The 21,835-nt window shown below is 40.1% G+C and overlaps 2 protein-coding genes across 3 annotated transcripts; one reads left to right on the forward strand and one right to left on the reverse strand.

Annotated features, from left to right (window-relative positions):
• Positions 1-1,317: 1,317 nt before the first annotated feature.
• Positions 1,318-10,505, forward strand: dhx32b (DEAH (Asp-Glu-Ala-His) box polypeptide 32b). 2 transcript variants are annotated; one of them, XM_044214636.1, is made up of 11 exons: positions 1,318-2,164; positions 2,337-2,530; positions 3,146-3,521; positions 3,623-3,859; positions 4,660-4,753; positions 4,849-4,998; positions 5,779-5,970; positions 6,111-6,251; positions 6,676-6,866; positions 8,190-8,380; positions 9,052-10,505. In XM_044214636.1, the coding sequence occupies exons 1-11, from the start codon at positions 1,883-1,885 to the stop codon at positions 9,224-9,226; spliced, it is 2,223 nt and encodes a 740-aa protein (XP_044070571.1). In that variant the 5' UTR covers positions 1,318-1,882; the 3' UTR covers positions 9,227-10,505. The 2 variants fall into 2 exon arrangements, with proteins under 2 accessions (XP_044070571.1, XP_044070572.1); XM_044214637.1 differs by lacking the exon at positions 2,337-2,530 and having other exon boundaries at positions 2,029-2,164.
• On the reverse strand, positions 10,158-21,695 carry edrf1 (erythroid differentiation regulatory factor 1). The gene is made up of 26 exons (XM_044214635.1): positions 21,391-21,695; positions 20,979-21,178; positions 20,502-20,710; positions 19,074-19,140; positions 18,855-18,980; positions 18,585-18,709; positions 18,310-18,457; positions 17,953-18,054; positions 17,727-17,848; positions 17,288-17,399; positions 16,917-17,064; positions 16,697-16,808; positions 16,078-16,189; positions 15,380-15,673; positions 15,188-15,259; positions 14,933-15,080; positions 14,538-14,729; positions 13,837-14,037; positions 13,378-13,596; positions 12,814-13,040; positions 12,474-12,632; positions 12,224-12,373; positions 11,785-11,938; positions 11,526-11,641; positions 11,221-11,393; positions 10,158-11,111 (listed from the first exon to the last, which is right to left on the reverse strand). The coding sequence occupies exons 2-26, from the start codon at positions 21,075-21,077 to the stop codon at positions 10,949-10,951; spliced, it is 3,750 nt and encodes a 1,249-aa protein (XP_044070570.1). The 5' UTR covers positions 21,078-21,178; positions 21,391-21,695; the 3' UTR covers positions 10,158-10,948.
• Positions 21,696-21,835: the final 140 nt, after the last annotated feature.

Genomic DNA, 21,835 nt, shown 5'->3' on the forward strand with positions numbered 1-21,835 from the left:
AGCATTTTGCTAAACAAACCAGATTCAAATGCTGGCAGCCAGCGGAAGAAAACAGCTGGTGCCCTTTTTATTTTTTTCGCCCCTGCCCCCCAAACAGCCTGAGTCCACCACTGCTAAAGAACATGATGGAACCAAAAGAACGTAAGGACGTTAAGCAGTAAAGAACATCAATTAAAGGGGACTGTTGTTGCACTGGGTAGCTTGCAAGTGTGACTGTATGAATGTTATGTTGTGAAAAAAGCAAAGCTCAGTTAACTTTAATTGAGAAAAATTGTTTACTAGAAACAGTTAACAGTACCAGTTATCAGCCACTGGTGGGCGCTAAAAACATTTTTCAAATTTCTTTCTAATGTGAGTGGGAAGGAATAGTTTAACATTTTGGCAAATATGCTTATTCGCTGTCTTACCTGGACTTAGATGAGGAGATTGAACTGCTATACCTCTGTCTGTACGATAAGTAGAAGTATACCTCCAGCAGCTGTTCAGCTAAGGAAACAGGGAACTAGTTTGTGCCGTGCTATATATAAGTAAATTACAGTCTCCTAAAGGTTCCCCTGCTGCTCATTTTACTGCTACAGTACAGTGGTGGAAGAAGTATTCAGATATTTTACCTAAGTAAAAGTAGCAATACCAAAGTGTAGAAATGCTCAGTTAGAAGTAGCTACTTTAGTAAAAGTACAAATTAGCAGTATTAGCATCAAAATATACTTAAAGTACTCAAAGTAATCATCATGCAGAGTGGCCCATTTCAGAATAATTTTATTTTATATCTGAATTATTGATGCATTAATAATTACATCACTTTAATGTTGCAGTTAAGGTGGGGCTTATTTGTTTTACTATATATAGGCTACTGACAGGTACCTTGTGTATTTCACCATCAATAAAGTCTTATCTTAACCTATGATAATACATCATAATTTATTTGTTGATATATTTTGTATTATTAATCTGAATCTGCAAAGTAACTAGTAACTAAAGTTATCAAATAAATGTAGTAAAAAGTAGAAGATTTCACTCTGAAATGTAGTGAACTAGAAGTATGAAGCAGAAAATGGAAATACTGAAGTAAAGTACAAGTACATCAAAACTGTACTTGAGTAAATGTACGTAGTTACTTTCCACCACTGTTATAGTAAGATACTGTACAATTTTTGTAGGTCCCAGTTTTGCCAGAAAACAAGTTTTCAGGTTGAAAGGTAGAGAGAAGCCATAAATAGTTTTATAATAATAATAATGGTCCATATATTCACAGGCCCCCATTTCAAATATTGTTTTAATACAGTTACCAAAATACATATTTTCTTTTCTTTTCTTTTTTTTCTTAGATATGATTCTACAACTGAAAAGCTGTAGGCTTTTGTACGTGTAATAACACTGGAGGCTGAAAGTAGAGCACAACAGACATTTGTGCTAAGCTCTTAGTTTTACAGGTTTCATTTTCTGGCACAACCATTGGTTCTTGGATGTAGAAATAAATTAGTGGTTTGTCAACCACTGAGATAATTAATTTCTAAATTGCTAAATTAAACCACAGTTAATAAATGCATTTTAGACTATGTACAGCTTGTGGCCTTTGTGTGTAAGCCAGTTCTCATTGTAAACAGACCCCTATGAGTGTCTGCCCATCTATCTCTTTTCTTACCCCAGTGTGTGTGTGTCTGTGTGTGTGTGTGTCATCTGTTGATGACCGCACTTCTATGGGATTAGTGGCCACATGACAACACTGGGCTGGCCGCCTAGTGAGCCTTTCATTTGGCTTCACTTGCAGAGGCGGTGTACGTGCTGTTCAACAGTTTACTGAAAGCTGGAGATTTCCAAACTTCATTTCTGTGGATCTGTAAATGAAGTCTAAACCGGACAGACTGGGAGCTCAATTGTGATGGCACAAGACATTACCAGTTTTACTGGAGAGGACTATTTTGAGGGGAAATCACCCTGTTGTTCAGACACAGAAGCTTTGAGTCAAGGAGACAAAGAATACGATGACATTTTGGAGCTTAATCAGTTTGATGGACTGCCTTATTCCTCCAGGTTTTACAAATTGCTGAGAGAAAGGAAAGAGCTGCCAGTGTGGAACACAAAGTGTGAATTCATGGACACTTTGGCCAAAGGACAGTTTGTCATTGTCAGTGGCTCTGCTAAAACTGGAAGGAGTTCTCAAGTGAGTACTGTGGGGTATTTGACACTTCAGATTGCACTGCCATGGAAAATATTGCACATTTCATTCATGCAACAGCAGATTAAACTTTGTTACAGGGGGATATGCAAGCCCTCTTACTATCATCTTATTGTGGGGAAGCATCTGTGATGTAAACAACTTATCTTTGAAACAGATTCCCCAGTGGTGTGCTGAATTCTGCCTGTCAGTCCAGTTCCAGCATGGCATGGTGGTTTGCACCCAGATTCACGCACAGCAGGCAGTAGATCTCGCCTTAAGAGTGGCTGATGAGATGGATGTCAACATTGGCCATGAAGTCGGGTACAGCATCCCTTTGGAAACATGTTACTCTAATGAAACAGTCCTTAGGTATGGTAAAGCAGTACTTCCTACTTTCAAACGCACATGTATCCAGTGTTTCTCTATCTGATTCTTTCTGTCCTCTCGCCGGGTTGCAATAAATCATGGTCACGACACACGCGGCTAAATCACTCTGCCTTTTCTTATTCTCAAGAGAGAAGTGAACAAAAGGCTTGAGGGGGCTCTTTTCAGGGGCTCCCCCACAGCTGCCTGGCTCCCTTTCTGCCCATATGTCACATTACCTCATGTGGGTCCCTCATAAGTCAGCTGGGGAACAAAGAACCTCAGCACATTGAGGGGAGGGAGATAAGATAAACAGGCAGCTGGCAAGTAGGAAAGGATCCACTCCCCAGACTAATTATCAGAGTAAATTACACTAATAGGGGCAAAGCTGATGTAAGTGTAGACAAAGTAGCTTTCATTAAGATGCTATTCTGAGGAATGCTGAATGAATTTCCTAAATATATTGTTCCACTCTTTCAGCCCAGAGGCTTACAATGAAAGAAACCTGAAGATTGATTTCAGGCTATAATGAATTTGAATACAGTGTGTGTCAAGTGCCTCTGTGCACATATTTGCTCCCTCCTACTGTAATGTCAAGCATCATTTTATCACCCACCACAGGTACTGCACAGATGACATGCTCCTGAGAGAGATGATGTCAGACCCTTTGCTTGAGCGCTACGGTGTGGTAGTCGTGGACCAGGCCCACCAGAGGACTGTAGCCACTGATGTACTGCAGGGTCTGCTGAAGGACATTGCCCTGCAGAGGCCAGAGCTCCATGTGGTCCTCCTCACAGCCGTTGAACCTGACCCCAAGCAGCTGGCCCACTTCACCGGGTCAGCGGTGCCTCTGATTCACCTGGAGAGCCTGGGTCCAGGGGATGTGGTGTACAGCAGCACAGGTGACAGCTACTTCTGCTCTGCTCTCCGTCTGGTGCTGGAGATCCACCACTCTGAAGAGGAAGGAGATGTGGTTGTGTTTCTGGTGACGACGCAGGTAATAAAAATTTAAAAAAGCAGCACTGCATGACGATGATGGAATCAGCAGTCTGAAAATATGTCTTCCTCTGACTTTCTTCTTTGTTTATTTCCAACCAGGAGATAGATCTGGCCCATGATATCCTATGTCATGAGGGGCATAGCTTACCCCCTGATCTGGGTGAGCTCCTGCCCGTTGCTGTGCACCCTGGCCAGCCTGGTAATCTACCAATCCTTGGGGAGGAGGAGACACGCCAGAACCGCAGAGTATTCCTCACATCCAGCCCAAACGAGGACTTCTTCTGGGCTGTTAGCTCAATAAGCTTTGTCATTGATGCCGGGCTTGAGAAAAGATCTGTAAGTTAGTCCATATTTGTTAGAATTTTAATAAGAGTTAGAGCGATTACATATAGACCTCTTAAACGTTTGAAGGTTGAGTTCCGGGGTTTTAAATATTGCTGATAATGTAGAAACCCACCAGAAGTGGGCATGAACATTTTAATGTCTCAGGATGTTGATTAACAAGCCCGGCATCCATGTGCTGTTGCTTTAATCATAATGTAGGTATGAATTAAGCTTGTAACATTATGTTACTATGTATTGTATTATTCAATACAAGAATCATGTTGCAGTATAAAGTACATGGTGAATAAAACAATTCACCATTTTGAGCTGAGATTATATCTCTTGTCTTTTTGCTATATTGAAAAGTAATGGCTTTGGGGATTATACAGAAATTGATACCCAGAAACACTCTAGACAGTGAGACAAAACTGCAGTGTTTAATTCTGAAGTCTCAAATGTAATATTTTTTAAGTTCAATGTTTTAGGATCAAAGTGGAAATGTAAGGCACATTCTATGCCATAACCCTTGAACATGCAACCATTTTTTGAAAATGTGTAGAATTACGACACTATTAGTCTAGATTTATGTAAATGTTTCTTTAAATGTCATTATATATAATCGGTGGTGGAAGAAGTATTCAGATACTTTACTTGAGTAAAGGCAATACCAGGAAGTCCTACAATCAAAATCTTTCTTAAGTAAATTAACTGAAAAGTAATGTAGTTGAAGTATTAAGGACTTCAGTAAATGTACTTAGTTACATTTAACCACTGTATAAAATCAAAGTCAACACACTGTGATGCTGTTACAGGTTTACAACCCCAGGATCAGAACAAACTCAGTCAACATTCAGCCAATCAGCAGCAATCAAGCCAAGAGTCGCAAACATCTGGCAGGTCCAACAGGTAACTGTTACAATGTACAATGTTTGATGTAAATCTCTGGCTGCCAATTCCCTGCTGCTGCTGTCATGTCTAAAAAGGATCTTTCAATCCTGTAGGCAAGTGTTTTTGTCTGTACCCAGAGAACAGACAGCTTCCTATTGAGAAACGTCCACATATCGTGGAGTCTGACATCACTTCCACTGTGCTCTTCTTGAAGAGGATGGAGATCGCTGGACTGAGCCACTGTGACTTCATCGACAGGCCAGGTGAGATTTACATAAAGTGACAGAGAATATTTTTATGGCAGTTTGTTTTGGCTAAGCCCCTAATTTCACATGTCCTCAGTGATAATGATATGAATTTTGGGTTCAGTCAGTCCGTTCCCTTTTGGTCCAACAGACAGGAACTTTTTTTATTGCAGGGCAGTGAGTCGTGCCTCAGCTGAACTGACAGCTCCTGCTCTGCGAGCATCCTTTTAGAGCTGACCTGCTTCTGTGTGCTTTTGTTCCCCCGGATTTATTCACCCCCACTAACACAAACACACACACACACACACACACACACACACACACACACGCCTCCCATCAGTTGATTAGAGCATAAACATAGTGTTGGTGTGTGGGAGTGTCCATGTCTCTTTGTTTCAGCGTGATGTTTGTTGCAAAAACAGAATAGAAAATCTCATTTGTACCATGAAAGACTTTTCATTTTGCATAGTGATGCATGGCAGATGTTGGTGAGGATTATAAAATCCTAATCTTCTGCTGCCTTTTTACTCAGAGCTTGCCCACCAGGGTGCCAGTATACTGTAGGGGGATTGTCCCAGTGGGTCACCACTTTGGATTACAGTTTAGACAGCATGAAAACTGAAAAATATCCATAACAGTTTTAGTCAAAGTGTATTTGTATGTAATTAGTAATCTCCTATTTTAAATACTAGACAGTCATAAAGACATGTACTTGGTGACCTGAGGGATTTGGTTCCCAGTTTTGATAAAGGTTTAATTTTGTGAAAAAAAAAACAAAACAAATCCTTTCCAACACAGATCCTGGAGGCCTAATGCAGGCTTTGGAGGAGCTAGACTACCTGGCAGCTCTGGATAATGATGGCAACCTGTCTGAGATGGGCATCATCATGTCCGAGTTCCCCTTGGAGCCCCAAATGGCCAAGACTCTGCTCGCCTCCTGTGAGTTTGACTGTGTCAGCGAGGTGGTCATCATTGCTGCCATGCTAACAGGTATGTTACATGTGCCTGGCATTTGAACAAATTTCTATTAGTATGAATATACAAAGAAATTCCATACAAGACCATATACATGTACAAAACCATGCAAACTGTAAGTTCTGAACATCACATTAGTCTTGTGGATTTTTTAGCACCAACTTGCTTCATGGTTCCCTCTGTGGACCTGAAGCCAGAGGCAACCCAGTGCCACATGAAGTTCCAGCACCCAGAGGGAGACCACTTCACTCTTATCAATATCTACAAGGCCTTTAAACAGTGCCAGCAGGATTCATGTGAGTTTAGAGTGCACACACACACACAGATGCTATGGAGATCAGTGAATGAAGAAAAATCATCGTAAATGTTAGCACAACAAGTTTATTGGCCTTAAAACAATGATATTAAAGGGCATATTTGCAATAATCACAACACATCATAATGAGAATGATACTTTTTAAATAAGAATTATAATAATAAAAAAATATATAAAATATACTTTAATGACTAAACAAATCAAAACATGTCCTCAAAACAACACATTTGTGTTTTTTGGGAGGATATTTGCATTTATGAGATAGTAGACAGTGGAGAGAAAAAAACTAAAACAATACTCATTTTTTACACATATAGTTGATTATTGATTACTATCCCATGCCTATGTCTTTGCCTCTGCCTTCTTATATTTCTCTCTTTGGCTCTGTTCTCTTCCCTTGTTAGACTGTAATGTGGAGAAGTGGTGTCAGGACTTCTACCTGAACCACACTGCTCTGCTGATGGCTGACACTCTTCGTACTGAGCTCACCGACATTCTGAAGAGGATCGAGCTGCCCATCTCAGTGCCCGCTTTCGGTTCCCGAAGCAATACCGTCAACATTAAGAAAGCCCTGCTGGCAGGTTTCTTTATGCAGGTCAGGTAACATAACTTAGCACTCAACAAAAACAAGATAGAATTATTAGATCAACAACGACAGCTTACAACATTTCAGCTTACATCAAACATCTCCTGGAGACTCGAAGGCCATTTAACTCCTCCAAGTGGAACTAATGCAGCAGTGTGGAGTGTGCTTTAATCATGTGTAATCATACTGTGATTTTAGTTTCCACAAGTAATCATCATAGAATAGGGGCTTATAGAAATATTTATGTATTTCTGTTCATTTAGAATGTAGGTGATAAAAAATATGCAGAAACAATAATTAGTTTTTTTATGACTAATATTCACAATTAAAATTGAACAACTTATGTAGAAAAATTATCTGAATTATTATTGAGCCATCATTGTGCAGCCCTACCACCTTGTTGCAATGCAATACACTGAATTGAACTGACACTTCAACTACTTTCAGATTTCACACAACTGCCATTTGAACTGCATCCAATACACACTTGAACTGTCTTCAGGTCTTCCACTTCAACAGCTATCATCTTTTACTCTTCAACTGACATTTGAACTTCTTTCATCTCTTACTCTTCAAATGACAATTCAACTGCTATCACCACTTAGACGTCAACTGACATTTCAAGTGTTTTCATCTCTTTCTCTTCAATTGATATTTCAACTCCTTTCAATGCTTACACTTCAGCTGACTCGTCATACCCTTTCAGGTCAAAGGGCCTTTTCCCCTGAACAACACCAAAAAACTTCTTCAGCTCTTCTAACTTCAACAACTACCACTGTTCATTCACAATTTTCTCCAACTGCTTTTAGTTCTTACACTTCAGCTGACACTTCAACTGACATCTTTTAGATTGTACACATAAATTGGCACTATTTTCTTTCAAGACTTCACCTACACTTCAACTTGCATTTCAACTCCTTTTAACTCTTCAACTAATACTTCAACTTCACTCAGTGCATACACTTGAATCGATACTTCAACTTCTTTCAGCACTTTTATTTTAATTGCTATTTCAACTTCGCTCAGTATTTGTATTTTGACTGCCACTTCAACTACAACTGCAGCAGTTTCAGTATTTTCAACTATTTCAAATGTTTCAACTGCAAATTTTCAGCAGCAAGCATAAGTAAATTCTGTTGAGATAATGTAGCCTAGTCTTGTTGTCTGTTATGTTTTGGCTTTTATTTTATTGTATACTATTCAAGACAAAATCAAATGCGTTTTTGTATTTCGATGCTCCTGTCTTGCTTATTTAAAAACATATTCTTAGGTAGTGACTCCAGCCCCTTTGTGAAAATCCATCTGACTGTGCCTGGCTGTGATTTCCCTCAGGTGGCGCGGGATGTGGATGGATCAGGGAACTACTTCATTCTGACCCACAAGCATGTGGCACAGATGCATCCTCTGTCTGGCTACGGAGCCAAGAGCCCCAAACTGGGCCTGCCGGAGTGGGTGCTGTTCCATGAGCACTCCTTCTCTGAGGACAACTGCCTTCGCACCGCAACCCACATAACACCGGAGGGGTACGTCTCAGCATTGTTAACATTTTGTTTTTTGTATATTTTAAATTGTGCACTTGGTCTTGCATTCACATAACTGACCATATACAGCCTTGTTAACTAGATTGCAGTCTCTTGTTGCTTTAATAGAGGTAGACCACCCACATATCTTCACTTCTGAACAAGCTTAAAAGTAATCAGACAGAGATATTCCCTTTCTCTTTTGGACCAGATGTAAAGCCCCAGTTCAGCAGAGACTAGTCATGCTGGTTGTGAGGGGAGGTATCATAATCCTGTTCACAAGTATCAGCTGGTTGGAGAGAGGATTATGGATTGCACAGATCCCCGGGAATGTGGAGCTGTAGCTTAATGTTTGAAGAGAAAGCTCTGCAGCCTATCTCATGCTCTCTCAGGTTCCACATCCTGAAATGTGTGACTCTGTTCATTACAGTTCAAATAATGAGGAGCAGATACTGTAAGTATCTGTAAGTACTGTAAGTCTTCTCTCCAACAAAAGTGGGTGTCAATCAAAATTAACCCAAATTGAAAACCAGTTTGCAATGGAAATCAAATTTGCGTAAGTTACAATCAACACAAATCAGTTTGTTTCACTAAAATTGTATGAGTGTGATGCACAAAACACTGCGTGGGCAAACGTTGCTTTTTACTAACAACATTGTCCTCTCCCCTACTAGGTTCATTCAGATGGCGCCACAGTATTATTTCTACAATCTACCGCCTAGTGAGAGCAAAGACATCCTCCAAAACTTTTTGAATCATGAAGCTTCTCGGTACCAAGAGGAGAAGCCTCCAACCTCCCTAGAGGAGCCTCGGGAGAACCAGACTTATGACCGCTGTATCATACAGTGACTGACCAGTGGTGGTGAGAAAATAACCAGTAGGACTTATTGCACTATACTGCACAGAAGCACATTGTCTGGATAGTTATCTAATTGATCATGTAATTTAATTTTCTTTCAGCTGTGCCCATCATCCCTCATTTTTGTCACAATATCATGTCTATATTTGGCTTTGAATAGTTACAAAGTGCACTATTTTATGAAATATAATTACTTATATTTGTACTTAATCCTCCTAATCAACAGAAAAATCTGGTTACTAAATTGTTAAAAAATAATTTTCTCATACTTTAAAATGTCTAATTATTGTTTTATTCTACTCCAGTGAGGTTTATAATTTATTTTCAGAGTCCCCGCTGAAATTTTTAATGATTCTGTGGCTCCCCACCATGCTCCTCCTTTTTACATCTTACCTTCAGTCACTGTCCAACAGTCAGTCACCCACAGCACTGAGGGTCCAGCCTGATTAATGAGGTGCAGGGACAGTTTGGGCCCGCCTGCAGCTCCATCTGGCGTGGATACAGTTCAGTAACAATGGGGTGACCCAGTTCACTGACACTGCATTAAAAACATCACATCCCCTCTTCAATGACCTGGGTCTGAACAGTGCAGCAAGGATCAAAGCCAGAACCCACAGGGTACAGTGTCGCCTGACCCACTTATAATCTTTTACTCTGAATTGCCTTTTCAAGGCAAACCAGCTGCACACAATATGTTTTGAGATCATGTAGTAGATGTTTAAATGTCAGGAATAAAGAAATAAATAATAATTCAGTATGTCAGATCATACTGTATATTTGTTATCCAAAAGTCTGATTAAAACTACTTCAACTAAAAGTTTATCAGATGTGTCCTATTAGCCCAAGAGCACATTAGCATTTGCTTTAGGAGAAACATACAATATCATGAGGGTGACAGAACGTCTACAGAAACACAGCGCATTAAAATTTAAAAACCTTTTATTTTCATGTCACAGCAAACCATGCTGATATAAACTCACATTATACATACAGCAATATGGACAAACTAGCCTCTGAGTTTGTATTGAATGTTGCCAAACTATTGCACACTGTTTTGGAAAGCAAGTACTGCGTTTGAGCTTATTTTAACTTGTCAGCCATCAATCACACTTCATTCTATTTTATTCACAGCATTATTGGTATTACTGAATATCAAAAACACCAATTATATATTTAAATGAATAATCATTTTTCTGAGCATGTACTGAATGATTTATCTAAGAAACTATGCGTTGAAGTTATATGTGATTATACCATCTTTGAAATGTTTCTTATGCCATATGTTTTTGTTTGTAGAAAAATTAGGCAATCCAGGTGATGTTTGGTACAGTCAACAACAAATCCTACACATAGGAGCTTTACATATGACCCATAACAGCAATAAGCAATAAGAAAATTAAATAAAATCTTCTGAATTTACAACTCTTTTCACAAAAATGTACAATTCAAAACCTGTGATGCAAATGTTAGAAAAAGATGTATTCATTTTAAAGGCGCAGGAGGTGAAATTAGCTTTGAAACTGTAATTCAGAGTAAGACAGTGTTGCCTGAGCATGTGCCAGTTAATAATGGTGTTTATAAATAGTTTCCTGTCACAGCATTTTTGAGAAGACAGGTGTCAAGTCTTCCCCAGAGTTGATCTTGGATGTCCGGTGAGGTGTAGAGAAGCAGAGTTGAGTCTTGAGTGTCTTCCTTGCTACAGTTTGTCATTATCATGAATGCGTACCCGTGTCATCACTTCCTGTTTGCGGGTTCAGCTGCTGCAAGAGCTCTATGTGGAGCATGAGACGGCTGAGGAGTGGTGCGTTTTTCTCAGCTCGCAGCAGCTTGGAGTACACATTCTTATAGGTTTTCAACAGCTCCTCGTCCTTATTGCTGTAATAAACACAAATAAGTTGGTCAGGAGTGAGCAGTGCGAAGGTTTCGAGGATATTAGATACATACATATCTAAAAATACCATAATGGTTTTAGATTCTTGCTTACCTTGGTTTCCGTTTCATTGTTGTCATCAGTTTGATCAGCTGCAGCAGCAGGAAGGAGAAACTTGGCTCAAACACGCCAATTAACTTCATCACTTCTTCGAGGTTCAGTCCTGCGGTGGGGCCACTGGCCACGTCAGGAGACTCTGCTGATTCAGCAGGGTCTGGTTCACTCAACTATCGGACAAGAAGTGAAAGGACAAGATGTTGTAGGTTACAGTGTGTGATCAAGAAAAGGGCAACTGAACAAAGCTTTGCAAAGATGAATAAGCATGAGAGAGCATTCCCATCTGCTACTGTGAAACTTACATCTATCTGCTCCTCCAGCAGCTCTTTATGAATCAGCTGGAAAGCATAGCGAGTTTCTGTCATGATCTCTATCGCTCCAGTCAGGCTCTTCAGCTTAGCCACGCTGCTGCTCTGACCTGTGGAAATACAATATGAAACACTACAGTAAGAGGGTGTAGATAGAAATGCCATTATGTTCTCCAATTCAATCCTTCTCTTAAGAAAAAAACAAACATCACTGACAATATCACATCATTCACCATGATGAACAGTCACTCACCTGCCATAGTAAACTCAGCAAAGGCCACCCTCTCCAGAAGCGTGCGGAGCAGCTCACAGGGTGCATCTTTGAGGCTGAGGAACAAACAGACAGCCTTGCTGTAGTGAAGCTCTGCCAGGCTCCGATGCTGCTTCCTCAAGTGTTCATCCCCCACCTGTCACACAATTAGAGCCAGAAACACAGACATCCTTCAGTGTGTATTATACTGCTGTAAGTATGAAATACAGACATCCCATCCCCAGTGATTCTATTCTACTAGTCAGTGTGAAGTTCTTTTTCCTTACAGAAAATAACACATTGTTATAACATTGTTCTTTTTGCATAAACAAAAAAAAAGTCTACGTCACAAAGGTGAGTTAAGGCACATTTATTAGTACAAAAACATTCAGAAAAACTTAAATGATTTTATATTATTGTATAATTTTACATGGTTTCCCACCTGGTTGCGGAAGCAGCTGTGGTACATAGAGGCCAGACGGTGGTGGATGGTGGCAGCTCTGTACTGGTAGAGCGGCTGACGAGCCGACTCAGTCTGCAGGTCACAGTACTTCAGCGACTTCATCATTGCCTCCGTCACCTCGCGCTCGATCTGGGAAAACAGTTTATCAAAACATGTGGAAGAGTTCAACGTTTAACTTAATTTAGAATATTTGTTCACTATTATGTGAAACATAAGTGTTCAAACTCACCTGCTCCTGGGCCTTCCTGGACAGCGGGGCGTAGTCCTGCAGAAGTGTAGCAAGGGTGAAATAGGTAGTGGACAGCTCCCAGTTTACACTGTCCCACACCGCTGGGTGGCTCTCTCGGCTTGCCAGTGACTTCATAGCCCGCAAGTAGTAGTCTATGGCCTGAGGTAAGAAATTTGATGAAAAATATTTATTAATTAAGAGCATGCTAGGGAAGGGTCGAGATGTAGCAAGATGTATACAAAGAGAGATCATAAAGATTGCAAAAGAACTAAAATTTTCCCATTGCTTCAATTTGAATGCTCAATGCAGAATTTCAGGCATAAAGGGTTTGACATGGCACCTTGTTGTAGTAGAGGGCCTCTTCAGGTGAGAACTCCCCTCTGCTCTGGTCGGCAGAGATAGCACAGTGGGCCTGAGCACAGATTCTCATCAGCCTACCAGTATTACACAGCAGCAGGGCTGTGTTGGTGCTGTCCCCAATGGCTTCAAAGTCCTTCATGCCTTTCTCAAAGAAGGCAAAACTCTTTTTCCACATCTCCTGCTCTGCTACGGACACAGACTTCTTCACTGGGGGGGGGGGCAGTTAGATACATCAAGATGGAGAAAAAGGTAGGTAAGCACAATGGAGCAGTACATTTTAATTAATTGTTTTTTTACTCCATATGTTTAATGATCCAGGTGCAAAGAGATTGTTTTTTGTCATTATCCCTCCGGTGCAAAGCGTCAAAATGTCAACAATACTCACACAAGTTCAGAATTTCTGAAAATGCTGAGCAAATTACATAAATAAATACAGGAGGCTATATCTATAAATGAAAAGGAATAACTGTCATCGTACTATTTTCTGTACACTTGGTGGCTATAATTCTCAAAGCTCCATCTGCTGTCTATTAATCCAACATACCTTCTTTCTCAGTCTGCATGGCTGCAGCCTGGTTCATATAGTAGACTCCCATCTCGTTGCGGATGTTTCCCAGCCTTTTGAGCAACTGAGCCAGCTGATCAGAGGCATGATCTTTCAAAGCCTCAGAGACAAGCAGTTCATACGCTGCCTCATAGCACTTACTGCTAACAAACAGCTGGTACTCTGGGTCCATGGCCAGGTCTGTTGCCATGTTGAAGGCTAGTGGGTAGAGAGTAAAAGCACTGATTAGCATTGATTAATGGAATGATTAATAATTGAACAGAACAACTTGAAAAGACAAGAAATTATAAGAAATTATAGGCACTGAAATTATTATTGTGAATGATGTTGGTGGAACTGAAATGGATGTACACCAGTTATGGATCAGGCCTTAAGTGTTTGCTAACACTACATTGTGTGCTTTAAGATTTGTATGATTGTCTCTCTCTAGTGACTGACCCTGGCAGCTGGACTCTCTGTGCAAGCTGTGCAGGATCTCCTGGTCCTCTTTGGTCTGGTAGCTGTATTCCTCCAGGTAAGCTGCTCTGTTTTTGGCATTCTGGGCCAACATCAGCTGGATGTCCCCACACAGAGACAGGCACTGGCTGTGAAACTGCAGCACCTGCGGGTGCAGCGTACCGCTCACTGAACAATAGGCATCTGGAGGAAACAACAGAAGAAGAGGGGAGAAAGGGGAAAGAGATATAAATGTTGAGCGTTTGTATTGCTTACAAAAAATATTAAGTAACTGTTTGTAATCGGTATCAAGATTAAAATTGAATTCTTCCGCAAAGCAATGTAGTTTTAGTAGTGGGATGAGTGGTAATTATTTGATTATTATATTATATTATATTAGATAAATATTTAAGTGGCCAAAGGTGTATGTTTAATGGAAGTTTTGAAACAGTTTTAGACTTTAGGACCTGATCAGTTTAAAAACAGCAGTTTTCCATTATATTACTCAACTCGTATTTAACTTAACATTAATTGAATACATACATTACGTAAAATATCTATCAAAATTTATGCTGGTAGAAATTACAAAACTACAAATTTTCACAACAATAAAGCAAAATGTCAACAACAGTCTCAACACAGAGAGAGTCAGCAACAAACATTTCCCAATGTGTCCGGTGTATCACACAGTTACATAACCGTACCATAACACTGCAGAGATAGCTTGATGTAGCGCAAGGCTCGCCCGTACTTCAGCAGGTTAGTGGCTGCATCAGACAGGACGTAGTAGGCCTTGGAAGCTTTGAGGAAGAGTTGCAGCTTCATACGGTGCTGCCACGTGCCGGGGATCATCCCTGAGCGTGTTGGGTGCTTCTGGTCCGCCTGCAATGGCCCCGCTGATGACGACCAGGAGAAAGACACATGTAGGGTTGACAGATGAAGAACGTGCTGGTAATCGAGTCATTCAGCAACAATTTATGTACTTAGCAAGAAAAACACTTGATTTGACTCACATTGTATGACATAATGTTTACCTATTTCCTGTTTTATTATACGGTATTATATCAGTTATCCTTTAAAAGAAGGACTGTAGACTGACCTCTTTCAAGAAGAAGAGAGATGCCTGTCTCAGCAGCGCAGGCTCCGATTGCACTTCTGTCCTCATATTTGAGAGGAATGGGTGTGTTAGGGTCTGCAGCTGGGAGATCACTCTCCTTCTTGATGGTGCCATCCACTGCCTTCAGCCCCTGTGTAGTGTATTACACCGATTATTAATACAGTGGATGACAAATTTCTTGGGACACATTATTAGCATTGTATGCACGCTAAACATAAATATCAGGCAGAGACTCGCCTTTAGTACGTAGCTCAGGACATGTCTGCATTTCTCCTCCTTGTCTTGAGAAACAGGGAAAGCACAACTTGGCTGCAAGGATCAAAAAAGAGAAGATTATCCTTTGGTGTTTACATACAACATATTTATCTGTGCATTCCACACTGTCCCCTTAGGGTGGTGTAGAGGAAAAACATTTGGAGAGGAACTCACTCTGATCTGGTGAGTGGACTTGTATTTCTCAGGGACAGACAGCTCCCCTACAGAGCGGATCACAGCCACAGCTTTGCTATCATCCTGTGGGCTGGAGCAAGAGCTGTAGGAGCCGTTCTCATCGCTGTCCTCCGTCAGCTCTGCCTCCTCCTCCTCCTCCTCCTCCTCCTCCCTGTCTTCGTCGCTGTAGCTGTCCTCTGAGCCGCCGGCCCGAAGCGACTCCCCTCCATCTTCTTGGGGAGGCTCGTCGAGCTGGAACAGCTCTGACAGCATGTAGTGGGCGGAGGCAATGATCTGAACAGACAGGAGATGGAGGAGATCAGGACTGGAGTCAGGTTCAATCAAATCTAAACTATGGCATTCTCAGATTTAATCAAGTGGTTTCACTTTTTACTTCTCCGCTGTCTAAATATAGACTGAAAATACTACTCTTACTTTAAAAAGAAAAAACTTAAATTATGAAACTGTTTACAAACATTTAGCCTGAACACAATGTGAAAGATTCTCCATGTGAGTTTTCTACCTGTCTATCATTTTACCTGGCAGCTCATCCTTTAAGTGCAGGGTCTGGGTTTAAATCCAGTCCAGGACTTTTGTTGCACATCATCTCCTCTCTTTCCAAGTCTTCTCTACCTCTATCTAATTGTGACTTTGAAATAAGGGTGGAACTTGCAATTTCTTTTCAAATCCATGCTTACCTGGGGATGCCTCTCCTGATCCAGAAGTTTGACACAGTTTAAGAGCAGAGTTCTGATTGTGCCATAGTGCTTTCTGTTTTGCCTCGCCTTCAGCATCAAGTTGCTGGCAACTCTGCACCACAAAACAGAAAACAGACAAGAACTCATTACAGTTTTGCACACTTTCATTGTTTTTTATGTCTGATCTGAACTCACTTGAAAACGATATTTTATATAAACAAGGCCGAGTTGAAAATTACCAACTGAATCTTCTACCATTTAAAACGATTTCCTTTTGAAGTACTCAACATCATAATACAGTTTAAACAGCTAATTTGATTCTTTAGGCTTCTTACTACCTGAACCTTTTAAGGCTATCTGATTGATTCTGAAGTCCAACTATAAATATAAAGATTTGGCCATCTTAACCAAACATTGTAAGCTCATAAAATTACATCTTATATATAATAAAATATTAAATAAACTTTCTATGATATGTTAAAAGCTCTTTTTGGAATAGGGAGACATTTTTAAAAACTTTTCAGCCCTGGAATTTCGTTCCTCAAATGTATTGACTTTCCCAGTTTTCACAACTACAGGAATCCTGAAGCACAAAGATGCATCTTTCCCAGGTACTTACTTGTATAGTAACACAGCCACAGGAAGAGTAAAGGGATTCTGACATTTCTCTTCTTCAGCCTCCTCACACAGAGTAGTAAGATCATAAAGCTTCACAATGTCACTCCCACTTGCTGTGGATTCAAGAAATAATATCAGAATACATCAAGATAGACAAGCACATAGTGTACAGTACAAGTACAGACTCAATACAAAAGACTTTCTATTCACTTATCTCCCACCCTTGAAAAGCCAGTAGGTGTGACCCTCTTTGGTGCAGTTGGACTTGAGGAAGGAGAGGATGTTTTGGGCGATGTCTTTCACCACCCTTGTGGAGAAAGTCGAGTTCTCCAGATGAGGGATGTCCTCTGTTTTTATCATCTCGTATTTCTGCAGGGAAAACCATAAAAGCAGAAACAATGAAGAAATGTATTACCACTTTTTCAATAAAAAGCTGAAAATAAGTGATTTTAAAAACTATTTTACTGCCATTAAAAATGACTACTACAGAAAATTTAGCTTATGTTCTACGGTGCAGATTAACTATGGCAATCATCAAACAGATAATAATAATACTTATTGCAATAATGGACTACAGCCAACAGTAATTTACCTGAACAATGCCATTGACGTGAAAGCACATGACAAGCTCTGGGACATTACACATCAGATTGTCAAGCCAGTAATCAATACCTGTCAGAATGTTGATTGGCTTATTGTTGTCCCTGAAAAACACAGTAAAAAAGTTAGATGTTAGATTAAGCAAGAATAATGTAGTGGAACCAATGTGTAATTCTGATGAGGCTGAAGCATCCAAAATTAAATTTCTGGTTCACCACCTGAGGTCTATGCAATATGTGTATAGAATAATATTATATTATTATTGTTATTAATATCTTGTTGACACAGACATCTAACGTTAGACCCAGACAGAAGGCAACAGAATCATTAAACGCAATACAGTTAAAATTACAGGATCACATGATCATTTTTTCTCTAAATGAGTGTTAATTTCAGATCCTGGATGGGAGCAAATGGTTTAAAATTCCTACCTGAGTCTCAGACTGACGGCAGGATAGCGACCACCTCCAAAAATAGGCATGTTGGACCCAACCAACATGTGGATATCCTCAAATGTCCACATGATGTTTCGCACAAAGTCGTTTCTTAAACCCTGTCAAACAAGTGACATCAAAGTGTATTTAACAGTGTATACAAATGTACATTAGACATAAGCTACCAACTGTAGTAGTATACCTTTAAGGAAGGTTGTTTTACCTGACTGTTCTCCCCTTCGTTGAAGAGCATAGGGAGGTTTTGCTCTTTGGGTACAGATGTCACATGGCCCAGAGCAAACTTGCTGTCCACAGAAACACTTTCCTGCACATTTAATAGTAGCAATACTGTCAGTGCAAGCAGTGCAACCCTCAAGAGCTAATCTAATCTAAAACCACTGGTTACTTATTTTCTAATACATTTCATCTCACTAAATATAGAAGGTCATGAATGGCTGCAGCAACACAGGACTGATTTCTAATCAAGAACTTCACATAATTTCCGAAGTAAATTCCATCACAGGTCTGGCTAACCCATCAGAGACTATTAAATAACTGTCCAGTAGCTAAGATGCTGTACCTGTTTGGGAGCATCTGATTCTTCTGCATCAGACGATGTGCTGGTGAAGGCGGTGGGCCATGAAGAACTGAACTCCTCTGCCCTGTTCTCCTCCTCCCCTTCATTCAGGTTGCCTGGTACAGGCTCTGCAGCCCCGTCACCATTTATACTGGAGGGAAACAGAGAAGTTGTTATGGGATAAGACTGGAAAAGATGCACCTTAAAATAAAGTTTAACCTAACTCCCATGGAAAAACCTACTTGTTTTTTTCCCCTTAATTCGAGTAATGTACTCACCTGTAATAGAGGAACTTTGACAGGATTGCTTTCTGATACCAGTGCTCTTTACTCTTCTTTTTCCTCTGCCACTTCTGATCTATTAGTCGCTGGTAAAACTCTTTTAGCCATGTCCAGTCTCCTGTCTACAACACACACATAGCAGGGAGAATACGATCACTTAAACCATATACTAAAAGGTTGAAAAAGAAAACATTTAAATACAAAAATCCTCGTAGGGAATGGGGACTATGCTTGACTTGAAAAAGTCTGGAATAAGCCCTGCTGTACCTGAGAGGATCTCATGAAGAGCTCTTGAATGTCCAGCTCATCCAAAAGCAATGTCCTCCCCACGCGGTGAACAGCCATACTGACGTGGGACTTGCTGTAGGGAATTTTCAAAAGCTTCTTGATGTTCTGAATGTGACAGAAAGCTATGTTAACATCAGGTGTATGTGCATGTTTCAGAAACAAAGAAAGAAATGTTAGCTTTGCAACAGCTCCACAAACCTCTGAGTCTGATACCACGTCAACATCATCCCCGATGCAATCAATGAAGTCATAAGCCATCCCAAAACTACAAAGGAAGAAAAGGAACTTAATCACTACTGTTTACAAATGGTGATATGGATTAGGGTCAGACTGATAAATTATTTACCAATATTCAATGGCCAAGAAAAGGCTTCCAGTGATGAATTAGTATCCATGATTTACCCACTTATAACCCCAATACAAATGCAGCTGATTAGAAATTATTAGCACTTTCAGCTATGCAGCATGAAGTTATCGAGTGCTTCTCGTTAGTGGTGACTACACTGTATTATATATAATTTCAAATATTGCTTTGTAACATCAATGACAGAAGGCAGAATGCATGGAGTCCATTACACAGTGCCTAATAATGGATAGACCAGTGAGTACTAATCGGTCTTCATGAGTGGAGTCAGACCAGCACAGAGGCCATCTTCTCAGCAGGTTTCCGCAATTAACCTCTAATACAAACTTTGACTTATATCTTCTCTCAGCAAAACATATTCATACATCTCAAACTGTCATCACACATACTGTCCTTTATTCCACCCAAACTATAGCATAAGTGTGTTTCAAATCATTTTAAACATTACTCAACAGGTGATCAATCAGTCAGTACATCACATCTTAAAATACCAACTTAAAAAGAGGTGTTTCTAATATTTAGTTTACCCTTATTGATATAAATGGGGTGGACAAAATATTAGAAATACCTCTCAGTATAATGCAATACAATTACAAAGTACCACAAACTACAGACTCCAAACTGACCATAAGGTTGAATCTGTTGAATCAATCTAAAACAGTTTCAACAAACACTAAACATTACAGGTATCATATTTGTTGCAGGGCTGTTATTAGACTGCATTCATTTCAGCTAGGTGTATCCAATAAGCTGGCAACAATGAAGTTCCTGTAAATCAAAGCACTTTAGAATGTAGAAAGACAAAATGTGAGTACAGTTAAAGCCTACATAAATCTTACTGAGCCTTCACTGTACACACTGGAACGTGTTTAACATTACAGTGTTTTAAAATCCAAAATGGGTAGATATGTCTGTAGACTGACAAATGCAGTACTCAGTCTTGTAGACTATTAAGCCTCCTTTCAATTGTCAACTGGTTAACACCATTTTCAAGATTAAATTTTTGGTAACTGATATCATACTAGGTGTCATCAATCATACAATACTGTGAGGGATTGTTTTACAGTATTATGTTTTGTCCCACCACTATGGGTCAGGAAAGGTGGCTTACTGGTTAAAAAGCGAGCTATCTTCGTGTAAAAAAACAGACATTGTACTGCCTTTATTAAGCAAAAACTAAACTTCTCTACAGAGACCAACATAGTTTCACAACAGAGAAATAAATATCAGTTGTAGTAATAGTAGTTCTCATGATGTTATACCTGGAAAAGGGCTTGCTCTTGCTGCTGGACCCTAATACAGTGGTGCCAGCACTGCCCAGCTGGGGGTTTTCTCTCAGCCAGTTGGCAGGAGGCAGCTTCAGGTCTGTCTTCTCCTGCAAAAGGGCATAGCTGGTAGGAGGTGGGGCGGCAGAGTACTTGACCACGGCACGGCTCTTTATTTCACTGTTTCCTGTGCATACTGCAGAGTCCTTCAAGATAACAAAGTAAAACATATTGTAAGTGAGTTACTACAACCAGGAATCACTGATTAAGGTTGGAGTTGGTTTCAGAGTCTGGTCTACAGCTTTCATGGTTAGTTGGTATCTACAGCTGAGAGTGTCTGGTGAATCAATTAACCACTGCAACTGGAGAATAGGAAGACATCTATTACCATTTCACATTGAAAATAACCATGTTTATACAGCAACAGCAAATGTGGTAGTGTCTCCTTGTTCTCTGCTCAATGTAGTTACTTACATGTTTGCTGCTCTCTCCTGTGCAGGTAGGGCCACTGATTTCTTCCTTTACATTATCCAAGGGGATCCCAGGCTCTCTGTCCCCAGCTGATGCGCTCATACTGGACACACGACCGTTCAACCCAGCAAACACTGGCTGTTTTTTAACAACTAGACAACCTATCCATGGCTTTGACAACTCATGGACAATCTATACATTACCTAGACAAGGAGCGAGATGAGTCAATTATTTCAGTAAAGTTAGTGATGTCTCTAGTTTGCTAGCTTGACAGGCTAGCTCCTCGAAAGAGTAAGCCTGGCTCGTAGAGCTGTAAAAAAGTGTAGTCACACAACACGGTTATTAAAATACAGCTAAACGACACACATGAGAGGTTGTTGTCTCTTTGTTAATCTTAGCAATGTTTAGCCCTTACTTAACTAGTTAAATAAGCCTACAGCTTCCTCTCTTTCCATCACCAGCCAGCCAGTCTGTTGTTGTCAGAACACGTTAGTGCGAGCAGTGAGCAAACAACAACAACTTCCGTTTTCACTGTAAAACAAACTCCAAAACTCATCTTCTATCTTATTTCGACAACCGGAATTACTCCGCATTTTAGAAACAAATACACGATAGCTTTTAACAGTTTGTAACGTAGAATATTAACTTATGTCGACGAAAAATATTTCAGCTATTGCGACTTATTGAGAAAAATTTATGAACCGGAAGTGCTTTCAGAGCTGGCAGATCATCTTTCTAGAAAGGTTGAGCACATTCTAATCTGTTTTGTTGTATTTTATTCTGAAATTTACTCACATGTTGGCTTCCCCCGTTTCAAAGTGTATCGACTATCGTTAGTCTAAACTGTTTGGTTTAAAATG

Source organism: Siniperca chuatsi, linkage group LG11 (genome assembly GCF_020085105.1).
Source record: "Siniperca chuatsi isolate FFG_IHB_CAS linkage group LG11, ASM2008510v1, whole genome shotgun sequence".
In the NCBI taxonomy this organism is placed as follows: Eukaryota; Metazoa; Chordata; class Actinopteri; order Centrarchiformes; family Sinipercidae; genus Siniperca; species Siniperca chuatsi.

Excerpts from the sequence above, each read along its gene's own strand:
- edrf1 (XM_044214635.1), bottom strand. The coding sequence starts at position 21,077 with ATGAGCGCATCAGCTGGGGACAGAGAGCCTGGGATCCCCTTGGATAAT. Across the intron at positions 15,260-15,379 it reads AGTCCACTCACCAGATCAGA|CCAAGTTGTGCTTTCCCTGT; the intron begins GTGAGTTCCTCT and ends TGATCCTTGCAG. Across the intron at positions 15,081-15,187 it reads TCCTGAGCTACGTACTAAAG|GGGCTGAAGGCAGTGGATGG; the intron begins GCGAGTCTCTGC and ends TACACTACACAG.
- dhx32b (XM_044214636.1), top strand. The coding sequence starts at position 1,883 with ATGGCACAAGACATTACCAGTTTTACTGGAGAGGACTATTTTGAGGGG. Across the intron at positions 2,531-3,145 it reads TCTAATGAAACAGTCCTTAG|GTACTGCACAGATGACATGC; the intron begins GTATGGTAAAGC and ends CACCCACCACAG. Across the intron at positions 5,971-6,110 it reads CATTGCTGCCATGCTAACAG|CACCAACTTGCTTCATGGTT; the intron begins GTATGTTACATG and ends TGGATTTTTTAG.